At 40.0% G+C, this 24,089-nt stretch overlaps 1 protein-coding gene across 6 annotated transcripts in view; it reads left to right on the forward strand.

Moving 5' to 3' along the window:
* The window catches only part of LOC127447393 (inositol polyphosphate-4-phosphatase type I A-like), a 52,064-nt gene that overhangs the window by 12,849 nt on the left and 15,126 nt on the right, over positions 1-24,089 (forward strand). For 3 of the 6 annotated variants that reach the window (XM_051709238.1, XM_051709242.1, XM_051709243.1), the window contains exons 2-15: positions 7,673-7,897; positions 9,151-9,195; positions 9,500-9,618; positions 11,109-11,225; positions 11,330-11,409; positions 12,152-12,260; positions 14,688-14,778; positions 15,449-15,596; positions 16,398-16,528; positions 16,672-16,776; positions 16,887-16,995; positions 17,246-17,263; positions 18,888-19,074; positions 21,169-21,381. In XM_051709238.1, coding sequence (XP_051565198.1) covers positions 7,798-7,897; positions 9,151-9,195; positions 9,500-9,618; positions 11,109-11,225; positions 11,330-11,409; positions 12,152-12,260; positions 14,688-14,778; positions 15,449-15,596; positions 16,398-16,528; positions 16,672-16,776; positions 16,887-16,995; positions 17,246-17,263; positions 18,888-19,074; positions 21,169-21,381 — 1,572 coding nt within the window. In that variant the 5' untranslated portion in view covers positions 7,673-7,797. The remainder of the gene's footprint in view (positions 1-7,672; positions 7,898-9,150; positions 9,196-9,499; positions 9,619-11,108; positions 11,226-11,329; positions 11,410-12,151; positions 12,261-14,687; positions 14,779-15,448; positions 15,597-16,397; positions 16,529-16,671; positions 16,777-16,886; positions 16,996-17,245; positions 17,264-18,887; positions 19,075-21,168; positions 21,382-24,089) is intronic. The other 3 variants (XM_051709241.1, XM_051709244.1, XM_051709240.1) reach the window with 2 other exon arrangements.

A 24,089-nucleotide genomic window follows, 5' to 3' on the forward strand; every position in this document is an offset into this window, starting at 1 on the left:
TGTAACCGATCTCATACTTTAAAAAGAAAAATTAATTTCAAGTTTGAAAATCTCCCTTTGACTTACAATAGAAGGTTCAGCATTCAAAATTTAACTGACAGCATTATAATAATGCTGTCAGTAATAATGGCTCCAATGCAGCATTTAAATTGTGCAGAACCAAAGCCTAAAACCTAAACTTATCTAAACCGGCAACACTATTCTTGTTGTACAGGTCATGCAAAACAAGTGTGCTATTTTGAAGCTTTCTGTTCTTCAAATGGCATTCAACAATAGCCTTGTGACAGTGTATTATATTGGCTCATTGTTGTTGTTATCTGATTAAACAGATTGCATTGTATGAATTTAACATACAATATGCATTAAGAAATGTCACTTCACCAGAAGTATTGATCATTAGACCTGAATATACAGGTCTGTAGAATGTATACATTTCTCTGTTGAGGTACTGTAACATTAAAACAGATAGTTCACTGTCAGTCTCAGAAGAGAAAGTCACTTATACTTCCTGATTAAGCAAAATGTCAGGATGTGGTTGTGAGAGGAGGTGAAGTATGTGGCAGACTCAGAATTTACAGTTTTGAATGGCACTATAAAAGTGTAAATGTGTGAGGGACTGTATGTTGAGCTCAGAGGGATTGTTGTGTCCGTTACCCATCGTGAACCATTCTCGCTAATTCTCTTATTTTTCAGAGTTGCAGGTAGTACATGGACATTGTGACAAGTGACTGCACTGTAGCAAGATATTCCTTGGAATCAGAGGCACCATATTTTATTAACAACTTCAATAAACATCTCATCACATTGATCTACTAATGTATATTTTTTTATATTTATTGTTCTGATGGTGAAATATGTACAGAATGGGTGCATTTATATGAAGACAAGATGCTTTTATAGCATAATTCAACCTGAATATGCATGAAATCAAAATGAGGTGGATAAAAATTTAATTGGCAACTGGTGGTTAGGCCTAATATGTGTGAAATGATAAAGCCTATGAGTGTGGTAATTATCAAACTCCTACTGCCACAGTTAAGTGTGGTCTTTATCTGCAGGCGAGAGATGGCTGTTCTATTCTTGATTTGCTGTGAACGCATTATGATAGCCTAAATGTGTTGTTCATTATGATATGTGTCTATTCTGTAAGGTGGACTAACAGGCAGATGGATGTCTGGTGGGTTGTTGGTTGTGTATGCTGGAGGCTGAGTCAGAGTCAGCCACCATCTACCCCTTCAGCCCCAGACTGCAGCCCACTACCTGCTGATTTGCATACACCACAGCCAAAAACACAGAATGCATGGGATGGACATGGAGCGTATTTGCATTCTCATTCACTCTCTCTCCTCCCTCAGTGTCAGGATTCAATGATGCTGGTTTATTATTTATTTAAAATTTTGATCCAATCATAGGGAAGATTGTTATGAACGGACATAGATGTGCTGTGCATGCAAGTGCATTTTAAAGAGCAAATTCAGTGCCTGGTTTGCAGTGGTGGAATGATGCTGTACAGTCCCAGTAAAGTGTGCCAGATTGGTAGTTTGTTGCATATTCAACAACCTAGCCAGAACCGGCATGCAAAATAGAGAATTGTGGCATAAAAATATTATTCAGTACCAATTTTTGGGCCATGTTTGTGCCGTTACCTGATTTGCAATTCATTCTTAGTGAATTCACTATTGAAGGTTGGACTCAAAAGTAAGACTGCATTCAGTTCCTGTAGAATGAAAGGAAACAGGAAAGGGGTCCAAAAACCCTCTGTGCTGAGAGCACATGCTTTCATCCCTGCCTGATGCCTTCTTTGCTTTGATAAAGGTCCTGGTGATATATATATATATATCGTATTTACATAGAAAAACAATTCAAAAACAGTGCAGACGTATGTAAAAAAATGGCCTGATCTCATGAAAATGACGTGAATGTAGTAGTATTTTTGCAAAATAATACTACGTGATTCATTACACGTATCACTGCAGTTTCTAAGTGAAATGTTGAATGAGGGGTGCTAAAAGCAAGTTTAATATTCTCCCAAAAATATGAGGTTTATGCTCATCTTAATGAGGTTAATGCTTTATGAAATTTTAAATTGCCTAAAGAATAGTTACCTCCCTAACATAGACGGTAGACCTTTTACAGAAACTACCAATAGTGTCATGAAAAGTAAATGTGAGATGTATTTTTTTTATTTTTAAATGAACGAAACCGACATCCCTATCCTAAATCCGACACCAACCGATAGTGTGATAAAAGCAAATGTGAGGTGAACAAAACAGATATCACTAACCTAAACTTGACACAAAAACCTAACCCAAGTGTCATAAAAGCAAATGTGAGATGAAAATAGCAATATCTGAAGCATCCACATCATTGTGTGGTGCTTCTGTGACACTTTGGGCTTGTACATCTCAACTCACATGCTTTGCTGGTCTCAAACCCTGGTCTTTGTGTTTGAAGTCTGACACTCTATCAGTTGTGCCACTGCACAATTGTGTGGGGAATACAGTAGAAAATAAGTGTTTATGAAGTGTTAATCTGCTGTTTACTGATTACATTATTTGGGTCAAGCAAATAAAACTCATTGCTGTTGTCACATTTATTTCACCAGAAAACTGCAGCGATACATAGGAGGAGGCACGTAAAAGTGATTTTGCAAAAAGTTTATTATATATTTTTACAATGAAACCAGGTTGGTAAAAACAGCACCTTGCAGTATACCAACTTCTTAACCACATTTTTAATTTTACCCGTGGCTTTAAATAAGACCTTCATTGAGCTGTATACAGTTGTGCTCAAAAGTTTGCATACCCTTGGAGAATTGGTAATATATGTACCATTTTTAAAGAAAACATGAGTGAGCAGGCAAACGTCCTGGTTACTTGCGTAACCTCTGTTCCCTGATGGAGGGAACGAGACGTTGTGTTGATGTAGTGACACTAGGGGTCACTCTTGGGAGCCCGAGACACCTCTAGTCTTTGATAAAAGGCCAATGAAAATTGGCGAGTGGTATTTGCATGCCACTCCCCCAGACATACGGTATAAAAGGAGCTGGTATGCAACCACTCATTCAGGTTTTATGCTGAGGAGCCGAGACAAGGTCCCGGCCATTTCAGCGGGTAGTTCAGCATTGTGGCAGGAGGGACACAACATCTCATTCCCTCAATCAGGGAACGGAGGTTACGCAAGTAACCAGGACGTACCCTATCTGTCATTCACTCAACGTTGTGTCGATGTAGTGACACTAGGGGTCCCTATACAAAACGCCGCAACTGGCTGAACTGTGTTACGTGAACTGGCGGTGTGTGATGGGCAGACCACTATGTGCCTCGTAGCCAGCGCACCAGACCGACACGTAACCTCCCCCAACACTGTTATGAGGGTCGAATGGCCCTTTGGGACAAGTCGACTACCCAAAAGCTAGAGACAGGCTAGCCCAGTCGTGGCCTCTTTTCCCCTTCTTTTTTTCCACTCCCTAAAAAAAGGGGGATTCTACAAAGGGAGCGCAGACCGCCTTGACGGTTGACATATGCTACCGTTGCCGTGTTGTCTGTCCGAACTAACACGTGCTTGCCCTGGATCAACGGCCGGAACCTCCGTAGGGCGAGTAGAATTGCCAGCAACTCTAGGCAGTTGATGTGCCAACACAGGCTCAGGCACGTCCATAAGCTGGCGGCTGCGTGCCAGTTGCAAACAGCACCCCAGCCCATTTTGGAGGCGTCTGTCGTAACCATGACGCACCTGGAGACCTGCTCTAGGGGAACGCCTGCCCGTAGAAACGTGAGGTCAGTCCAAGGGCTGAAGAGACGGTGACAAATCGGCGTGATGGCCATGTGATGTGTCCCGCGGCGCCATGCCCATCTCGGGACTCGAGTCTGAAGCCAGTGCTGAGGCTGTCTCATATGCATCAACCCGAGCGGAGTGGCCACCGCTGAGGATGCCATATGCCCCCGGAGCCTCTGAAAAGGTTTCAGTGGAACCACTGTTTTCTGTTTGAACGCCTTCAAACAGGTCAGCACCGTTCGTGAGGCCGAGAAAAGAGATGCTCTGAACCAGAAGGAGCTTGCTATTTTCCCAGTTGACCCGAAGCCCTAGTCAGCTGAGGTGCGAGAGCACCAGGTCCCTGTATGCGCACAACACATCCCGAGAGTGAGCTAGGATTAGCCAACTGTCAGGATAGTTGAGGATGCGAATGCCCACTTCTCTTAGCGGGGCAAGGGCTGCATCTGCGACCTTCGTGAAGACGCGAGGGAACAAGGACAGACCGAAAGGGAGGACCTTGTACTGATACGCCCGATCCTCGAATGCAAACTGCAAGAAGGGTCTGTGTCGAGGTAGAATTGAGACATGGAAGTACGCTTCTTTCAGGTCTACCACCACTAACCAATCCTGATGCCGGACGCTCGCTAGAGTGCGTCTTTGCGTCAGCGTCTAGGATGGGAGTCTGTGTAAAGCCCGGTTCAGTACTCGCAGGTCAAAGATTGGCCGCAACCCACCGCCTTTTTTGGTACAATGAAGTAGGGGCTGTAAAACCCCTTCTTCATCTCGGCCAGAGGGACAATCTCGTCAGACGTACTGGCGGGTGGGGCCTCACGGTGGGGCGGAGCCTGAGGTGCCACACGGTGTCATGCAGCAGGGGCGGGCTGCAGCGGAGCTGGTGCAGTCACCGCAGGGTGACGCTCTTGGCAACGAGCAGATGGGGTGCGGGATCTTGAGCCGCGCCAGGGCAGGATGTGCCGGATAACCTTCATCTGCTACTTCACCGCTGAGAACTGCTGGGCAAAGTTCTCAGTGTCGCCAGACTGGCCAACTTGGGAAATGGGGGCAGCAAGGAACCGTGCCTTGTCGGCCTCTCCCATCTCGACCAGGTTGAGCCAAAGGTAGCGCTCCCGGACCACCAAGTCTGGACATCGCCGTCATCGAATAGTCCTTGGTCACCCCACCATCGAGGGTAGTGAGGGCAGGGAAGCTGATAGATCAGGACTGGGCAGTACAAAGTGCCTCCCACGACCTTGTCATCTCTTCATGCACTTCCGGGAAGAAAGGAACGGGGGCGGGGCGTGGCTTTGAGCGGCGCCACGAGCCCAGGAACCAATCATCGAGCCGTGAGGGTTCAGGGGAGAGTGGAGGGTTCCACTCTAGCCCGACGCTCGTGGCTGCCTGGGAAAGCATGTTGTCATCTCCGCATCAGCCTGTGACTGGACGAGCCCGCTCTCCGATGCTGCGCTTGAGAGCTCATCACCTTCGCGGGCTCCTAATAAGAGGTCGAACTCGCCGTGAGACGAGCCGGCGGACTCATCCAGAAGCCCGTTCGGGGCAGACGAGCATGCTGGGGAATGGGAGGTCTGTGGGGGGATAACCGGCGGAGGTGGTTCCATTTGAGGTCCCCAAATCGCCCCCAGCGCTAGCCGCGCAGGCCTCATACCCATGGGTAGAAGGACCGAGGCGGGGAGCCTCTGGGGTGGCTTGCTTTCTTACGAAGGTAAGCCGCGACCGCATCGTTGCTATGGACATGTTCTCGCAATGAGTACATGATCCATCCATGAACTCTGTCTCCGCATGAGCAGTACCCAGACACGAAAGACAGTGATCGTGACCGTCAGAAGGCGAGAGATAACGAGTGCAACCAGGAATAGCACACAAACGGAAAAGCATCTTTAAAAAAGACGCATCTTTAAAAAGACGTTCCGTGTGTGCCACTCTTTTAGAGAAATATACTCTTTTAGAGAAATATACTCTTTTATTTCTGCCAAAGCGCCCAGGGGCATTCTCTGCAGTGCACCAGTGCAGAGGGGGGAGAAGCCGCTGAAATGCACCGTCAGATCCAGCAGAGGTGAATGAACAGTCATGGGAATTCAACTCAGTGAGCATGACCGTTCGGCTCCAAAGAGAAAATCTGAATGAGTGGTTGCATACCAGCTCCTTTTATACCCGTATGTCCAGGGGAGTGGCATGCAAATACCACTCGGCAATTTTCATTGGCCTTTTATCAAAGACCAGAGGTGTCTCGGGCTCCCAAGAGTGACCCTTAGTGTCACTACATCGACACAACGTCGAGTGAGTGACAGATAGGGAAACACATTTCTTTTATTTCTTATGGGATTCATATTCAACTGTAGGTTATAACTGAATGGCACAATCATAAAACAAAACATGGTAAAAAAAAAAAAAAGAAAAATGAAATTACCCCTGTTCAAAAGTCTGCATACCCTTAGTTCTTAATACTGTGTATTGCCCCCTTTAGCATCAATGACAGCGTGCAGTCTTTTGTAATAGTTGTCTATGATGCCCCAAATTCTTGCAGGTGGTATAGCTGCCCATTCGTCTTGGCAAAATGCCTCCAGGTCTTTGGTCATCTTGCATGAGCTGCACTTTCGAGATCTCCCCAGAGTGGCTTGATGATATTAAGGTCAGGAGACTGTGATGGCCACTCCAGAACCTTCACCTTTTTCTGATGTAACCACTGGAGGGTCAACTTGGCCTTGTGCTTAGAGTCATTGTCGTGCTGGAAAGACCAAGAGCGTCCCATGCGCAGCTTTTGTGCAGAAGAATGCAAATTGTCTGCTGCATTCATCTTGCCATCAATTTTCACAAGATTCCCTGTGCCTTTAGAGCTCACACACCCCCAAAACATCAGTGAGCCATCACCATGCTTCACAGTGGGGATGATATTCTTTTCACTATAGGCCTTGTTGACCCCTCTCCAAACATAGCGCTTATGGTTGTGACCATAAAGCTCTATTTTGGTCTCGTCACTCCAAATTACAGTGTGCCAGAAGCTGTGAGGCATGTCAAGGTGTTGTCGGGCATATTGTAACCGGGCTTTTTTGTGGCATTGGCGCAGTAAAGGCTTCTTTCTGGCAACTCGACCATGCACCTCATTTTTGTTCAAGTATCATCGTATTGTGCTCCTTGAAACAACCACACCATCTTTTTCCAGAGTAGCCTGTATTTCTCCTGAGGTTACCTGTGGGTTTTTCTTTGTATCCCGAACAATTCTTATGGCAGTTGTGGCTGAAATCTTTCTTGGTCTACCTGACCTTGGCTTGGTATCAAGAGATCCCCAAATTTTCCACTTCTTAATAAGTGATTGAACAGTACTGACTGGCATTTTCAAGGCTTTGGATATCTTTTTATATCCTTTTACATCTTTATAAATTTCAATTAGCTTGTTACGCAAGTCTTTTGACAGTTCTTTTCTGCTCCCCACAGTTTTTTTGCATGATCAGTCATATTTTCAAAATCAATGCCAAAATTTCACAATTTCTGCCAGGGTATGCAAACTTTTGAGCACAACTGTACATGTAAGTGATGGCCCAAGGTTGAGCGTTATTTGAGAATCCTTCTTTGCTTATTCCAAATGAGGGTGGCCAACAGCATCCTGTTTGTAATACATTTCCTTTTTGTCAAGAATTCTCCAGTCATAAACATAAGACACAACTGACTATCTCTGATTGTATTTCTGTCATTCTTTTCAATTATAAATGCTCTTAAATAATGCACAGGCATATTAATCATATTAAATAATTCACAGGCATACACAATAGTTTGAGTTTAAGTACAGTCTCATTCTGTGGTTATCTCAGGTTAACTGACTCAGGGATGGCTGGTTAGTTTTTCTCTTGGCAATTGTTGACGCAAATGTTGACTCATACTTTCTGTCCCCTTTCTCTCTCAGCATTTAGATTCAGAGCAATCCAGACTGAAACAGAGCTTGGATAACTGCTATTTTATTTTACTAACAACGCATAGGAGGAGTGAAAGAGATACACCTATTGGTCACTGAAGTAACGAAGAGCTAAGATGGCAGGAAGAGAGCGCAGTCCACGCCACAGGCCATGGTCCGTGTATCGAGCCAACACTTTTGATCTGTCCTCTGAGATGATGGGGTTGGCGCTAGCTGGTGAGGGATTAATAGAGTAATTTGGTGATTTTTACATTTAACTGTCATGTACAACAAACTGTTACAATAGTTCAGTCATGACAACTCTCAGCATAATTTAAGGTGTTATAATGGATATGACAAGTTAGTAGGTTGGGTCTAGCTGATTAGATCTGCTTACGCTGCTGCTGCTGCTGCTGCAGCTGCAGAGTAAGGATGAAACTTGCTACTGCTAGAACATACACAGACATGCTGTGTTGAGCATGTAGGCATGCTGCTGCTGCTGCACAATTAGACACATTCAATTATTCAGGACGTGCTGCTGAAGAATTTCTAGACAAGTGGTGCTGGGGAAGAGGAGGGTTTCAGAGAGAAAACAAGTAGTGAGCTGCAGTGAAAGCAGCTTACTTGCAAACAACTGTGGCAATTTAAATGTTAGACAAAGAGAGTATGCGAGTAGATTGGCTAACTGATTAGTTCAACTGACATGTGTATTAGCTGCACCATGCAAACTGATTGGCTTAACAAGCTTGCACTATGTTTTTCCCGCTGCTAACAGAGAATCCTGTGGGAAACAATGCTACAAATAATATTTTACTTGGAAATAATACAGTATATGACCAAATGTATGTGTACACCTCCTTCTAGTGAATGAGTTTGGCTATATAAGATACACCTATTGCTAACAGGTGCAAAAAAATCAAGCATACAGTCATACAATCTCTTTAATCAAACATTTTCAGTAGAATGGAGCATTTCAAAGAGCTCAGTCACTTTTAGTCTGGCACTGTCAGAGGAGGCCACCAGTGAAATGGTTTACTGACTGAGTCTGGTGTGGAAGAACTTGACTGGCCTGCTCAATGCTCAGACATGAATCTCACTGAACACATTTGGGATGAACTGAAATGCTGACTGCGAGCCAGAATCCAGCACCCAACATCAGCGCCTTACCTCACGGATGCTCTTGAGTCTAAATGTTCTAACATCTAGTGGAAAATTTTCCAAGAATAGTGGAAACTGTTATAGCAAAGTGAGGACCAACTCCCTATTAATGGATGTTGTTTTGAAATTAAATGTTTAACAAGCACATATGGGTGTGATGTTCAGGTGTCCTCATACTTTTTGGCCATATATTGTACCAAGAAATTTGGTGTTTTGAAATTTCAGTTAATGTTCAATAGTTATTCGTGCTCACACTACAATAATTTGCTAACAAACTAATACAAATCTTTAATATTTACGGAATAACTGTGCTGTGCTTCACATGTGTTTAGGAAACAGTCAGGATCCTGATGAGCCAGTGCTTGAGTTCAGTCTGGGTAAGTCAGTAAACCTTGTGAAGGAAATAAACTGTTTATCAGCCATACCCTTTGTGTTCACATGCAATAAACACTTATACAGCTTATCTATGGACTGTTATGTCAAATATTTCCATTGTTTCCTTTTATATTACTTTTCCATTATAAAATACCACATTGATTACAGTTAGATGCATATTTCACTTTTCCTTCCAAGATACGAATCAGATTGTGACTTCTAATGCTACTCTTGAGAACAATCAAATCTAAGCCACAGTCATCCTTTTATGGTCAACACAATGAACTGTTCTGCTTCTTTTGCCAGCATGCAGTGAACTGGTCACTCCAACACTGGACCGTAAGCCCAGTAGCTTTGTAGCAGTGAGCTGCACCACACCTCCACAGGCATTCTGGACCAAACACGCACAGACTGAAATTATAGAGGTGAGGAGTGACCCATGCAGCCATGACACAAAATGTTTTTGTACATGTACCACGGTAATTCCATGGTATTCTTTGAAGTATCTGAAGTGCCTTGTAAATACCATGTTTTATAATATGGTAGTCATTCAGTACCATATTTCAAAGTACCGTGGTGTCATCATCATTTTGTAAGGGACAGAAACCAAGTGTGCTTACTATCAAAATTTCTTCTTAAGGATATTTGCAGTTAAAGATTAAGTATGTAATTTGTTTATATGTTAAAATACTTTCTCATGTACCAGCTTAATATGCAGAGACAACTATAAGTAGTCCATTGGTAGGCTGATGTCTTCAGAAAGTGTAAACTTTGTGGCTCTGTGGCGATTTCAAAATATTAATCTGTTTGATTATTGTTTGACAGTTTGAGAGTTGACAGTTAGTACATGTACATTCACTTTAAAAGTACGATTTCAGTCTGACTAATATTATAATAAATATAATTAGTCTTTTTTAAATCTCATGTATATGCTTTAGTCTGAATGAAATTGTACCAGTCTGATTTTTGCAAAGACGGACTAGCAGACCTAGATTGTATTTTGGCTTCATTCAGCATGTATACACTATACACGGTATAGCATGAGGTGAAGTGAGATGTGTATTTACCTGCCGTATTTGACATTCTTACTTTAAATATTTGACTACACATTGTGACAAGTATATTAGACAAACAGATGAAGACTGTAGCTTAATGCAAAAACTAATTGTAGCTCGATTATAACTGTAAAAATGCCACCTTGCTGGCCCAACGACGGAATCCAGTGAAGTAGTTAAGGTATCTGTGCGTTCGTCTATTTCGTGCGTGTGTGGCTCATAACAATTTAATTTAGTTAAGACCGAATCTGACTCTTAATAATTGAATCTACGTTCTACGGTCACAAACTTGACAGGTCAATCAACATTAAATTGTCTCAAATAGTACTTTCTTTAGCCTTTACAGTCTATTACACTTAACTAAAGCCAATTGGTTAATCGAAAGCTAAGATCCCAGTTGATGTGATTCATGCTCCATCAAATAATGGGTCTTAGTATGTAATAAACTTGATCACAGATTTGCAGTAACAAGAATTTAATGTAATCTACTAAATCCAATAATTTCAGAATAAGTCAGAATAGAATCAAGTTTAACTATTTATTGTTAAGGTGTATCAAGCCAATTACATAATTAATAAATTCAGAAATAATCAACACAAAACATCTAATGCTCAAAGATGAATCTTAAGAGTAACAGATGCATACTTCAGCAAAGTACGTAGTGTAAGCACTACAGGGATTTCTGGCTACAGAAAATTCCCATGAACAATTTGCTAAGTTTCCTTAAATACCCAGACCACAACCAAATGACAGTAAGAATTTGGGGATGAATAGGTTTGGAAGTCCTGAGGTCCCACATTATCTGCATTCAGGAGGTAGGAAGCTCTAATTTCAATGCAATGATTTCCTGTTTTTCTCAGGGCACCAGTAATCCAATCTTCTTGAGCAGCATTGCCTTCTTCCAGGACTCTCTGATTACCCAGCAGACTCAAATCAAACTGTCTGTCTACGATGTGAAAGACCGCTCACAGGGGACTGTAAGACTGAAACCTGTTATTTTTAACATTCTGCATCCTGCTTTTTTCAGTGACATCAAATTGACCACTGTCACGCTCTCTGTTTTATTTCTGTTTTTTATTAGATGTATCTGCTTGGTTCGGCTATGTTTACAGTAAAAGAGCTGCTTCAAGACAAACATCATAGGTTGCACCTCACACTGCGGTATGTGAAACGTATACACAGTGGGGTGCAGATGTGTGAGAACACAGAAAACTAACTTTAAAAAAATCTGGCTTTTTTTTTCTTTTCTTTTTTGTCATTCATCAATGTTTTAGAATTTTAAATAATTTAAAAATGTGTTAAAGTTATGATCATTTAAAGTAAAAAATATTTATGGTTCTGCAGTATTTTTTTCATAAGATTTTTTCAGTATTTATGACAATGACCATGTTAAATCCTTTGTACAAAAGGTCAGATTTCCTTGATTTAATTGAAGCATGCAAGATAACATGGATCAAACTTGTGAAGTTCATGCCAACTGAAGTTGTTATTAAATCCAAAGGGATATGTACCAAATACTAAGAAATTATGAAACTGATTACAATTTTCACAAAAATTGTTGTGCTGATATTTTCTTATAATTTGTCATGAAAATGTTGAAAATGGTAAAAAAAATTTTTTACTAGAGGTCTCCACTTATTACAATAAATAATACATACAATAAATACTTTTTGTATTTACTCTAAATATAAAGCTAAAAGCAAAGCTGTTTTTTAAAATAATGTGTAATGCCATAGAATAACGTTAGTATTTGATCCCACTCTAATGGTTACTAGACACACTTAAATAATTAGAAATTCAAAAATATGTCATTTAACATTTAAAATAACATAATTTTTCAGAATTCCGGGAAATGTAGTCTGACAAGTATTTGTGATTTATTTTATTTTTTTCACTGGCCCAGATCAGCAGAGAGCGAGCGGATGGGCAATGTCACCATCATCGCATGGCAGATGGAGGAGAGGAGAGACCAGCGAGCTCCTCTGGCACGTTCAGACACAGTAAATGGCAGGGTGAGTACTTGCACACAATTCTTTGAACTATACATACAGTAAAGAGAGTAGATCTTAATTAATTTAATGCTTCACCAAATCTGAAAGACAAGTCTGTTTAATTCTGTAAAACTGTAATCTAAGCCATTCCAAGTACAACTCGAATTCCAAAAAAGTTGGGATGCTGTGTAAAATGTAAATAAAAACAGAATGCAATGATTTGCAAATCTCATAAACCCATATTTTATTCACAATAGAACATAGAAAACATATCAAATGTTTAAACTGAGGAAATGTACCATTCTAAGGAAAAAATAAGGTAATTTTGAATATGATGGCAGCAACACATCTCAAAAAAGTTGGGACAGGGCCATGTTTACCACTGTGTTGCATCCCCTCTTCTTTTAACAACAGTCCGTATACGTTTGGGAACTGAGGATACCAGTTGCTGGAGTTTTGGTAGAGGAATGTTGTCCCATTCGTGTCTGATAAAGGATTCTAGCTGCTCAACAGTCCTGGGTCGTCTGTGTCATATTTTTCATTTCATGATGCGCCAAATGTTTTCAGTTGGTGAAAGGTCTGGACTGCAGGCAGGCCAGTTCAGCACCCGGACTCTTCTACTATGAAGCCATGCTGTTGAAATAGATGCAGTATGCGGTTTAGCATTGTCTTGCTGAAATATGCAAGGCCATCCCTGAAAAAGACGTTGTCTGGACGGAAGCATATGTTGCTCTAAAACCTGTATATACCTTTCAACATTGATGGTGCCTTTCCAGATGTGCAAGCTGCCCATTCCATAGGCACTAATGCACCCCCATACAATCAGAGATGCAGGTTTTGAACCGAGCACTGATAACAAGCGGAATGGTCCCTCTCCTCTGTAGTCTGGAAGACGCGGCATACATGGTTTCCAAAAAGAATTTCAAATTTCGATTCGTCTGACCACAGAACAGTTTTCCACTTTGCCTCGGTCCATTTTAAATGAGCTTTGGCCCAGAGAAGACGGTGGCATTTCTGGATCATGTTCACATATGGCTGCTTCTTTGCATGATAGAGCTTTAACCTGCATTTGTGGATGGCACAGCAAACTGTGTTCACAGACAATGAGTTCTGGAGGTGTTTCTGAGCCCATGCAGTGATTTCCATTACAGAATCATCCCTGTTTTTAATGCAGTGCTGCCTGAGGACCCGAAGATCACGGGCATCCAATATTGATTTTCACAACCTTGTCCCTTGCGCACAGAGATTTCACCAGATTCTCTGAATCTTTTAATGATATTATGTACTGAGATATTCAAAGTCTTCGCAATTTTACGTTGAGGAACATTATTCTGAAAATGTCCCACAATTTGTAGATGCAGTTTTTCACAGATTGGTGAACCTCTGCCCATCTTTACTTCTGAGAGACTCTACCTCTCTAAAATACTCTTTTTATACCCAATAATGTTACTGACCTGTTGCCAATTATCCTATTTAGTTGCAAAATGTTCCTCCAGCTGTTTCTTTTTAGTAACACTTACTTTTCCAGCCTTTTGTTGCCCCCGTCCCAACTTTTTTGAGATGTGTTGCAGCCATCAAATTCAAAATTACCTTATTTCTTTCTTAAAATGGTACATTTCCTCAGTTTAAACATTTGATATGTTTTCTATGTTCTATTGTGAATAACATATGGGTCTATGAGATTTGCAAATCATTGCATTCTGTTTTTATTTACATTTTACACAGTGTCCCAACTTTTTTGGAATTGGGGTTGTAATACAAGCCATTTTAAAGTTCTTTCTTGTCAGTTTTCTTGTGCACACACATGTAGAGATACACCAGGGTCAGAAATCAGCCAAGGCTCAAAAGGGCAAAGGGCAAAAATGTCACAAAAAAAATTCACCAGATATTTAAAATGTGAGTGTAGCTCCGGTTTTATCCTTTATCTAGCCTTCGACATATTTAATAATATTCTGTTCTAGGCCTATCTATTGTAGTTTGGGTTAAGTGCCTCTGCTGACACTGTAGTGTTGCTGGCAGATTTATTTACAGTCTCGGAGGCAACCATTGTTGAATCTGCAGCTTTGAAGCATTTTTTGATGAAAAATTTACAATTATTGCTAAAAACACTTAAAACCTTAAATTGTGTGCATTATTTACTGCTGCATTTTTTTTTTTTTTTTTTTTTTTTTGCAGTATTTGCTAAATTATTTGATTTTATAGATAACATCCATAATTGTTTATATTGAGAATTTATGTCGGTTAATTGAATCATGTCAATTGAATTATGCCCGTATTTTACATAAATGGATGGAATGCTGTTTTCTTTAGTTTAATTTCAAAGAATTTCCTCATAAAGGTAAAAAACCCTTGTAATGACTCTGGGAACACTTCATGTCTTTGCTCTTATTTTATACAACCACTATGGAAGATCTTTCATGTAATCAGTTTATGTACTGTATCTTACAGATGGTGTTACCTGTTGATGAAAGTCTAACCGAATCTATTGGAGTAAAAGCAAAATCTGCATCCCTATGCAAAGATAGCCTTTTAAAGGCAGGTGAGTGTTTAATCCATCACTCTGACGTTTACATGAGTTTTTGTGTTTTTATTACTCTCAGCTTCTGTATTCCATCTGGAGGCAGCAGGTTTTTTTTTCATGTGCCCCTTAATAACTCAATCAATGCCTTCACTTCCTGCTGTGGGGCTTCATGAATGCCACAGTTACACCAGCTGTGAAAGAGATTCTGAAAACTGTTGCTGCATCTATTAAAACACAAGAGCAGTTATTTATAGTGTTAACTATTCTATGTGAATAGATAATCAGTTCTAGATTTCATTTCCTGTAGGAAATACCAGCGCTTCCAAGGTAGCAAAAGAATAATGTTAAAGGAATAAGTACACAAAAAAAAAAAAGACAATTCATCATTCACTCATCGTCATGTCATTGCATGACAATGCAAGTCAATTGGAGATTTTCCTATTTTAGCCTAAACATTTTCTAATAAAGTTTACAAAAAAATAAATAAAAATAGCACAGGAAAATCAATGGAGTGCTGCCTTGCTAATGATTCTAGCTAATGATCTCAAGACAAGTAGTAATAGTAGTAGTAGTAGTTAAAATACTTCAATCCAGTGCAGCAAAATAAGGATAAAATCTGGAATAATATGTTCTTTTCTATGAATCTGACTCACTATTACATGCACTAACTGATTAATTGATACTGTAGTGTTTGGAGGCACTATCTCACGGATGTACCGATTTTCCACTACTGATGGAAACCACCTGCGAGTCCTGGAGCAGATGGCAGAGAGCGTGCTCTCACTACACATACCAAGACAATTCGTCAAACTGCTGCTGGAGGAAGATGCTGCCAGGTAAATTCGCTTCACATGTCAGAGCCATAAAATAAAGTTTGCTCATTGTTATCTCGTCTAAATGTGGAGAACCTATTGCCCATGGAGGACAATCAAAATTTAACTACAGTTCATAACTTGGCAGCGGAGTTCCTGAGAGTGCGAACAGTGGTATAAGAATGGATCAACTCTGAAAAATATAAAACTGTAAAATTTTATACTCTATGCCGAAGTCAGTAAAGTTGTTGTAGAATAGGAGTAATTAATTTTTGGTGTTTGTACACAGGCTGCACAGTTCTGGACAAATCGTTGAAGTTAAACAAGTATACCAATTGTAAAGGAGTTAGAATAATCTTGATATAATGTTATGACAGCATGGTTGATGCTTTTGGCATCGTTAGAGATAAGAGAGAGATTGCGGTGGGCATGTTGTTGAAAAATTTGGCAAGGGAACGTATGTAAATTGAAAAGAGGACCAAGAACTGAGCCTTGGGGTACGCCTCATGATAACAGAGACGGCATGTGTCTTGTGACAAATTGCTGTCTTTCACTAAGATATAATGACTACCAATGGAGAGCTAGTGATGCCAACATTAAGCTTTGGTGCTCAAAAGGGCTGTGTGAGTTTGGACCTGGCTCCTCATAATTTCCTGTCCTCTTTCTGCTCTCCTCTGAATAAAAAAATCACTTAGAAATTTGGTAGTAATGTTTGATAGAATTATATGAATGGAACAAGCAATACTCAGATAGGTATGATCTTGTTCACATAATATCATTAAATAAGATTTTATTGTATTGTTGCACATTTTTATCTACACATAGGGTGTGTGAGCTGGAAGAGCTGGGTGAGCTGTCCCCTTGCTGGGAGAATCTACGGAGACAGATCATCACTCAGTACCAGACTATTATCCTCACCTATCAGGAGACTCTCAGTAATTTACACGAATACAAGGGTCAGTGTTGTGTCACCTTCTCTGCCATAAAGATTTCCATTGTTTTATACAGAAAGCCTATATCACAGTTGTAAACATAATGAAGTAATCACACTATAATTATCATACTTGTCTTTAAATTCTTTCCATCTGCTATCCATCAGGTCCTTCCTTTAAATCTAGCACTCTGAAAGGAGAGAAAAGATTAGAGTTCTTGCCTACAAACCTTCACATTCAGAGGATGAGAGTGCAGGGCGAGTCTGGCTATGGTGAGATTAAATGGCAGTTTTGTCAGAATTTCTATTTCACAATGGCCATTTTTGAGAAGAGTATCAAAATGGACTGATCTTCTTGCTAAACTCTATATTTTTCTCTACAGATCGCACATATGACGTGGTGACCACAGGGGCCCCTGCTGCACATCATCAGGGCTTTAAGGGCAGCGGACTCAGGAAACTAATTCAGAAATTTGAGGAAGCCAAAAAGCAGTAAGACCTTTTTTTAAAACCTAAAAATCTTCAAAGCTGGCATTTGCTCAAGTGATGACTCTTAATAACAGACTATTAAAACATGCAACCTCATGGTGAACAATGTAAATCAAGGTTGTTTTTTTCACCGCTCTGGTTGGTTTGTTGGCTTTCTTAGTTCTTTTTTTGTCGTGTTATGCTTTGAACTTGATATGTTATTTTTATAATATTTTATAATCAGATATTTTTATGTTGTTTGCTTTCTGATCAGTGCTTATGAGGGTGAAGGGTGAGTTTCAGGGTTGTTTACAGTTTTCCAGCCATTTTCATATTATGTGGTGATGTGTCGTCTTGATTGGTCAGTGTTAAGTCATTTAATTCACTTCCATTAAATGTGAAGGATTCATCTTCTTGTTCACACCAACCTTTGTGTTTTCACCTGTTTGTACCTGCTACTATGATCTGTCTTGGGTGATCCGATCCCAAGTAGTCAGATGAGACAGATCACTAATTGCACCTGGAATTTTCGCGCTGACCACTTGTGATTTGACCACTCGAGACAGATATTAATATCAGGTGTCTATGGGGCTTTTGGAAAGATTGTGTGTTTGCCAATTAGCACAATGCTGTTTTCCCACTTGTTTGTTTAAATGTTCTGTGTTGTATGTGTTTGTATCACACCATCTCATTCGCAGTATAATCCAATTGGTCACAGTGTGTGCAGTTAAAGGGATAGTTCACCCAAAAATGAAAATCCTCTCATCATTTACTATGGCATGAGGCCATGCTAGATTTATATGACTTCCTTTCTTCAGCAGAACACATTTGAAGAAAAATAGAGAATATCTTAGCTCAGTAGGTCCTTAAAATGGAAGTGGATGGTAACACGATTTTTAATGCTCCAGAAAGTACAGACAGTTAGCATTAACGTCATCCATACGACTGCAGTGGTTAAATAAATGTCTTGTAAAGCGATACGATTGCTTTTGGTGTGAATAAGATTAATATTTAAGTATTTTTTAACTATAAATCATTGCGTCCAGTAAGCAGCAGTATGCGCGTTCATGAGAGGGCTGAGGTCACGTGGTCTTTCCAGCGATGGCATGGCAACGTTCCATTAGTTGCAGCAGACACTCTCTACCTCTGTTGGCATTGCCTGGCATTGCCTACATGTGCACCACCACGCCTCCTGAGGTCTCTGTATCTCTGAGGCTTTTTGTTGTGCTGCTGTTGGTTCAGCCTCCTCCATCTCCCTCTGCTCCTGTTTAGAGTACTCAAGTTCAAATAAATATGGCTGTGCAAAAACACAGCCTCTTAAATCAAAATCTTCTGACATCTTTGTTTAAATTTGCTTCCATTTGTTTACGCCGTTCGGTGTGGACAGCATTCCTCCTACTCATTTGTGAACAGCTCTGCTCTTCTGGGTGTGTCATGCATGCGTCACTTCTCACGTGAACATGCCTACGCCCATAGGTCACACGAGAGACCGTGTGACCTCAGCCCTCTCGTGAATGTGCATACCGCTGCTTAACGGAAGCTAATATTTATAGTTAAAAAATACCTAAATATTGATCTTTTTCACACCAAAAGTGATCGAATCTCTTTATAAGACATTCATTTAACCACTGGAGTTGTATAGATGACGTTAATGCTGATTGTCTGTGCTTTTTGGAGCATTGAAAATTGTGTTAACATCCACTTCCATTATAAGAACCTACTGAACTGAGATATTCTTCTATTTTTCTTCAAATGTGTTCTGCTGAAGTCATGTACATCTGGGATGGCATGAGGGTGAGTAAATGATGAGAGAATTTTCATTTTTGGGTGAACTATCCCTTTAGGAGCTGAAGAAGTGTTAAGAAATGGGTAATTGGAGAAAGTGTGTTTTTTTTTTATTTTTTATTATCTCATAGTGCTAGGGAGTCAGCTCCACTCACAATGCGGTACCAGCCACAGGATGTGTTGAAAGCTAAAGAAATAATTTCCCATATCAACACTCTCAAGACTCAGGTCAGCTACTACACAGAGCGCCTGTCCCGTGCTGCCAAAGAACGTTCGACCAACGCACTGGAGAGAACCCTCGCTATACTGACAGACAAGGTGAGACTACTTACTGACATTTTATTATTCTGAACATACCGTACCACCTCAGACCGTACAACCAGGGACCACCCACAGTCCATTAATTTACCTTGTAAAGTAAATTGCACATTTACATGGCAAGAGCTGACTGAAATCACTTTACGCAAACTTTCAGGAGTGAGGACACAGTATTTTTGTCAGTCTGCTTTGGAAACAAAGTTGTTTTTACAAGGTACGAGTTTGATACAGTGAGTTCTTCTGAGAAATAACCAATTACTGAATTGGATTTGTTAGAGGTGCTCAGTAAAAAGTAAACTAGATATCGACAACCAGCACATATTCCACTTTGTTTACTGAGTTTCGTAATCTGTATTTATTACTTCTGGATGGACAGAAATTTTGATCACAAAGTCTATGCCCATGTTCTTCATTTTGTCTATGTTTCTGTGTGTGACAGTACCATTAATTAAATTATTTATTTTTAATGAATTATTGGTAATGAAATATGCATGTCATAAAATATACATATATATATATATATATAAATTGATTATTGATTGGCATGTTATTTTAATAGATTTTTTTATGCATCTATATATTAACATTAGCCGACATTTAAATTAGAAGCCTAATTTGCATGCTTTCCAATTCACTCAGTTGAGCTTCTGTTGAATGTCTTCTGTTATAGCGTTGGGAAACCACAAGGGGGTGATATAACATTTACTGAAGCAGGTCGCAAGGCGCAGTTATCACAACATAGGACGGGTATTTTAGAGCTCCTTGCACAGACTGCATACACACAGAAGTTACAATGGTTTATGTACTTCTTCAAGAATAAGGTTTGCAGGTTAGTGTATGAAACTGGTTTAACTGCGCAAACTGAATAATTAGAAATTTTTATGCAATTTCTCTGTATGCATCTTTGAAGAGGTTTCATTCAAGCTGTCAAACTATAAAAAGACTTTTAACTAAAAAATACGTTGTGTAGGCTAGATGAAAGATGCATATACACAATATATCTTCCATTGATGGCTAGAGTAAAAAAAACTTTGTGTTTTGATAATGATTTGAGTTGAATTTAATGGAAAACTATGCGAGTTATGCTCCGTGGTGCTGCAGATTTTTGAGCAACCTCCAGAGACGGCGAGCCAGTGCTGTGTATGTACCTTCATAGAAAGCCTATTATTTTATTTTATTTTTTTTTCCCAATTTGGAATGCCCAATTCCCAATGTGCTTTAAGTCCTCGTGGTGGCATAGTGACTCACCTCAATCCGGGAGGCGGAGGACAAATCTCAGTTGTCTCCGTGTCTGAGATCGTCAACCCACGCATCTTATCATGTGGCTTGTTGAGCGCGTTACCGCAGAGACATAGCGTGTGTGGAGGCTTCACGCTATTCTCCGCAGCATCCACGCACAACTCACCATGCACCCCACCAAGAACGAACCACATTATAGCGACCACGAGGATGTTACCCCATGTGACTGTACCCTCCCTAGCAACCGGGCCAATTTGGTTGCTTAAGAGACCTGGCTGGAGTCACTCAGCACGCCCTGGATTCGAACTTGTGACTCCAGGGGTGGTAGTCAGCGTCTTTACTCGCTGAGCTACACAGGTCCCCAGAAAACCTATTATTAAATTTTTCCCATTCCAGTTTATTATTGTACTATAATCTTTCAGATAAACGCATAAGCACATCAAAATGGTGGAGAAAGTTGCAACGTGGACCAGACTTTATATCTAAAGTTAAAAGTGTGGCTATGCAAGACTATTCAAAACACACTATTCTGATCACTAAATTAATTTGGCCTTTTTCATGTCTAGGAAAATTAACCTCAAATTATATGCTTCTAGTATATTTTTCATTCAGATATATTTTATTATAGAATATGTTTGAAAATATATTAACCATGGTTTCATAAACTTTCTAACTATTTGAATGCACAGTAATGATTTTGTAATCATTATATAGTGTGATATATTTTTTTTATGTTATTAAAAGTTATTAAAGCCTACACTCCTTTAAAACAGATCTACCAAAGAAAACCTGTTCTGAGCCAATTAATGCATACTGTAAGGGCAATCTTTGTGCTGTCGTCTCTCTCTCTCTTAGACCCGGCAGCTGGTGACAGTGTGTGACAGTAAGCTGCTAACTACAGCTATCCAGGCACTGAGTGCTGCACGCCCAGAGTTCATCGCCTCCAGAGGCTCTTCCTCCATCCCGGACACTGTGGCCCTGAAAAATGACCAGGGCTCTCCAAAGGCCAGATGGAGTGGGAAGGGGAACAGAGCTTCCATGAATGTAAACTGGCATGAGGAGGAGTGGGTAAGTTCATTCAGAGGCATTTTGTCCTAACGTTGAGTGATGCATAAAAATTTGAGTGTGAAGTAATTTTACTGTCCTCACTAAAAGTGAAATGTAATGCAAAATTGTTAACACACCAAATTGTCAAAATTACAATCAATAAGAACATATTTAATGTTTAAAGTGGTCATATTATATACAGGTACATCTCAATAAATTAGAATGTCGTGGAAAAGTTCATTTATTTCAGTAATTCAACTCAAATTGTGAAACTCGTGTATTAAATAAATTCAATGCACACAGACTGAAGTAGTTTAAGTCTTTGGTTCTTTTAATTGTGATGATTTTGGCTCACATTTAACAAAAACCCACCAATTCACTATCTCAAAAAATTAGAATACATCATAAGACCAATAAAAAAAACATTTTTAGTGAATTGTTGGCCTTCTGGAAAGTATGTTCATTTACTGTATATGTACTCAATACTTGGTAGGGGCTCCTTTTTGCTTTAATTACTGCCTCAATTCAGCGTGGCATGGAGGTGATCAGTTTGTGGCACTGCCGAGGTGGTATGGAAGCCCAGGTTTCTTTGACAGTGGCCTTCAGCTCATCTGCATTTTTTGGTCTCTTGTTTCTCATTTTCCTCTTGACAATACCCCATAGATTCTCTATGGGGTTCAGGTCTGGTGAGTTTGCTGGCCAGTCAAGCACACCAACACCATGGTCATTTAACCAACTTTTGGTGCTTTTGGCAGTGTGGGCAGGTGCCAAATCCTGCTGGAAAATGAAATCAGCATCTTTAAAAAGCTGGTCAGCAGAAGGAAGCATGAAGTGCTCCAAAATTTCTTGGTAAATGGGTGCAGTGACTTTGGTTTTCAAAAAACACAATGGACCAACACCAGCAGATGACATTGTACCTCAAATCATCACAGACTGTGGAAACTTAACACTGGACTTCAAGCAACTTGGGCTATGAGCTTCTCCACCCTTCCTCCAGACTCTAGGACCTTGGTTTCCAAATGAAATACAAAACTTGCTCTCATCTGAAAAGAGGACTTTGGACCACTGGGCAACAGTCCAGTTCTTCTTCTCCTTAGCCCAGGTAAGACGCCTCTGACGTTGTCTGTGGTTCAGGAGTGGCTTAACAAGAGGAATACGACAACTGTAGTGTCTGTGTGTGGTGGCTCTTGATGCCTTGACCCCAGCCTCAGTCCATTCCTTGTGAAGTTCACCCAAATTCTTGAATCGATTTTGCTTGACAATCGTAAGGCTGCAGTTCTCTCGGTTGGTTGTGCATCTTTTTCTTCCACACTTTTTCCTTCCACTCAACTTTCTGTTAACATGCTTGGATACAGCACTCTGTGAACAGCCAGCTTCTTTGGCAATGAATGTTTGTGGCTTACCCTCCTTGTGAAGGGTGTCAATGATTGTCTTCTGGACAACTGTCAGATCAGCAGTCTTCCCCATGATTGTGTAGCCTAGTGAACCAAACTGAGAGACCATTTTGAAGGCTCAGGAAACCTTTGCAGGTGTTTTGAGTTGATTAGCTGATTGGCATGTCACCATATTCTAATTTTTTGAGATAGTGAATTGGTGGGTTTTTGTTAAATGTGAGCCAAAATCATCACAATTAAAAGAACCAAAGACTTAAACTACTTCAGTCTGTGTGCATTGAATTTATTTAATACACGAGTTTCACAATTTGAGTTGAATTACTGAAATAAATGAACTTTTCCACGACATTCTAATTTATTGAGATGCACCTGTATATAGATATATATATATATATATCTATATATATATATCTATATATATATATATATATATATATATATATATATATATATATATATATATATATATATATAATATTATTATGTTAGGTTTTTATGATCATTTACCACTCCTTCTTATCCTAAGAATTACACAGGCTATTTACACCGATCAGCCACAACATTAAAACCACCTGCCTAATATTGTGTAGGTCCCCCTCGTGCCGCCAAAACAGCGCCATCCCGCATCTCAGAATAGCATTCAGAGATTCTATTCTTCACACCACAATTGTACAGAGCGGTTATCTGAGTTACCGTAGACTTTGTATGCTTGAACCAGTCTGGCCATTCTCTGTTGACCTCTCTCATCAACAAGGTATTTCCATCCACAGAACTGCCGCTCACTGGATGTTTTTTGTTTTTGGCACTATTCGGAGTAAATTCTAGAGACTGTTGTGCGTGAAAATCCCAGGAGATCAGCAGTTACAGAAATACTCAAACCAGCCCATCTGGCAAATTTAATTTAATTCAATTATTTATCTTTTTATATTTTAGATGTACATATTTGTACTTTTTAAATTTATATATATACCTGCATTTCACATATATTTCTCTTTTTATTGTATTACTCTCATATTTCTTAATATCTTCACGTTTCAACAGTAAATAAAACAATTAATATTAAAGGAAACATAGATTTGCAAATTAAACAAATGTACACAAACAAATGTCTGAGAGTAATCTCTGTAAACAGAAAAACATTATATATTTGATTATTATACACTCTATTAACCAAAAGATTGACTGCGATGCCTGAAATGGGGGGAGGAGATTAATAAAAGCAACACTCCAAAGATGTTTCTCCACTGCAAACTACATGTGGAATGTGAGGAAAACCAGCGAGAGCGCCCCCTCGTGTATAATCAGGCAAAACTAATCAATCAACCTCTTTTTACC

Source organism: Myxocyprinus asiaticus, chromosome 10 (genome assembly GCF_019703515.2).
Source record: "Myxocyprinus asiaticus isolate MX2 ecotype Aquarium Trade chromosome 10, UBuf_Myxa_2, whole genome shotgun sequence".
NCBI lineage: Eukaryota > Metazoa > Chordata > Actinopteri > Cypriniformes > Catostomidae > Myxocyprinus > Myxocyprinus asiaticus.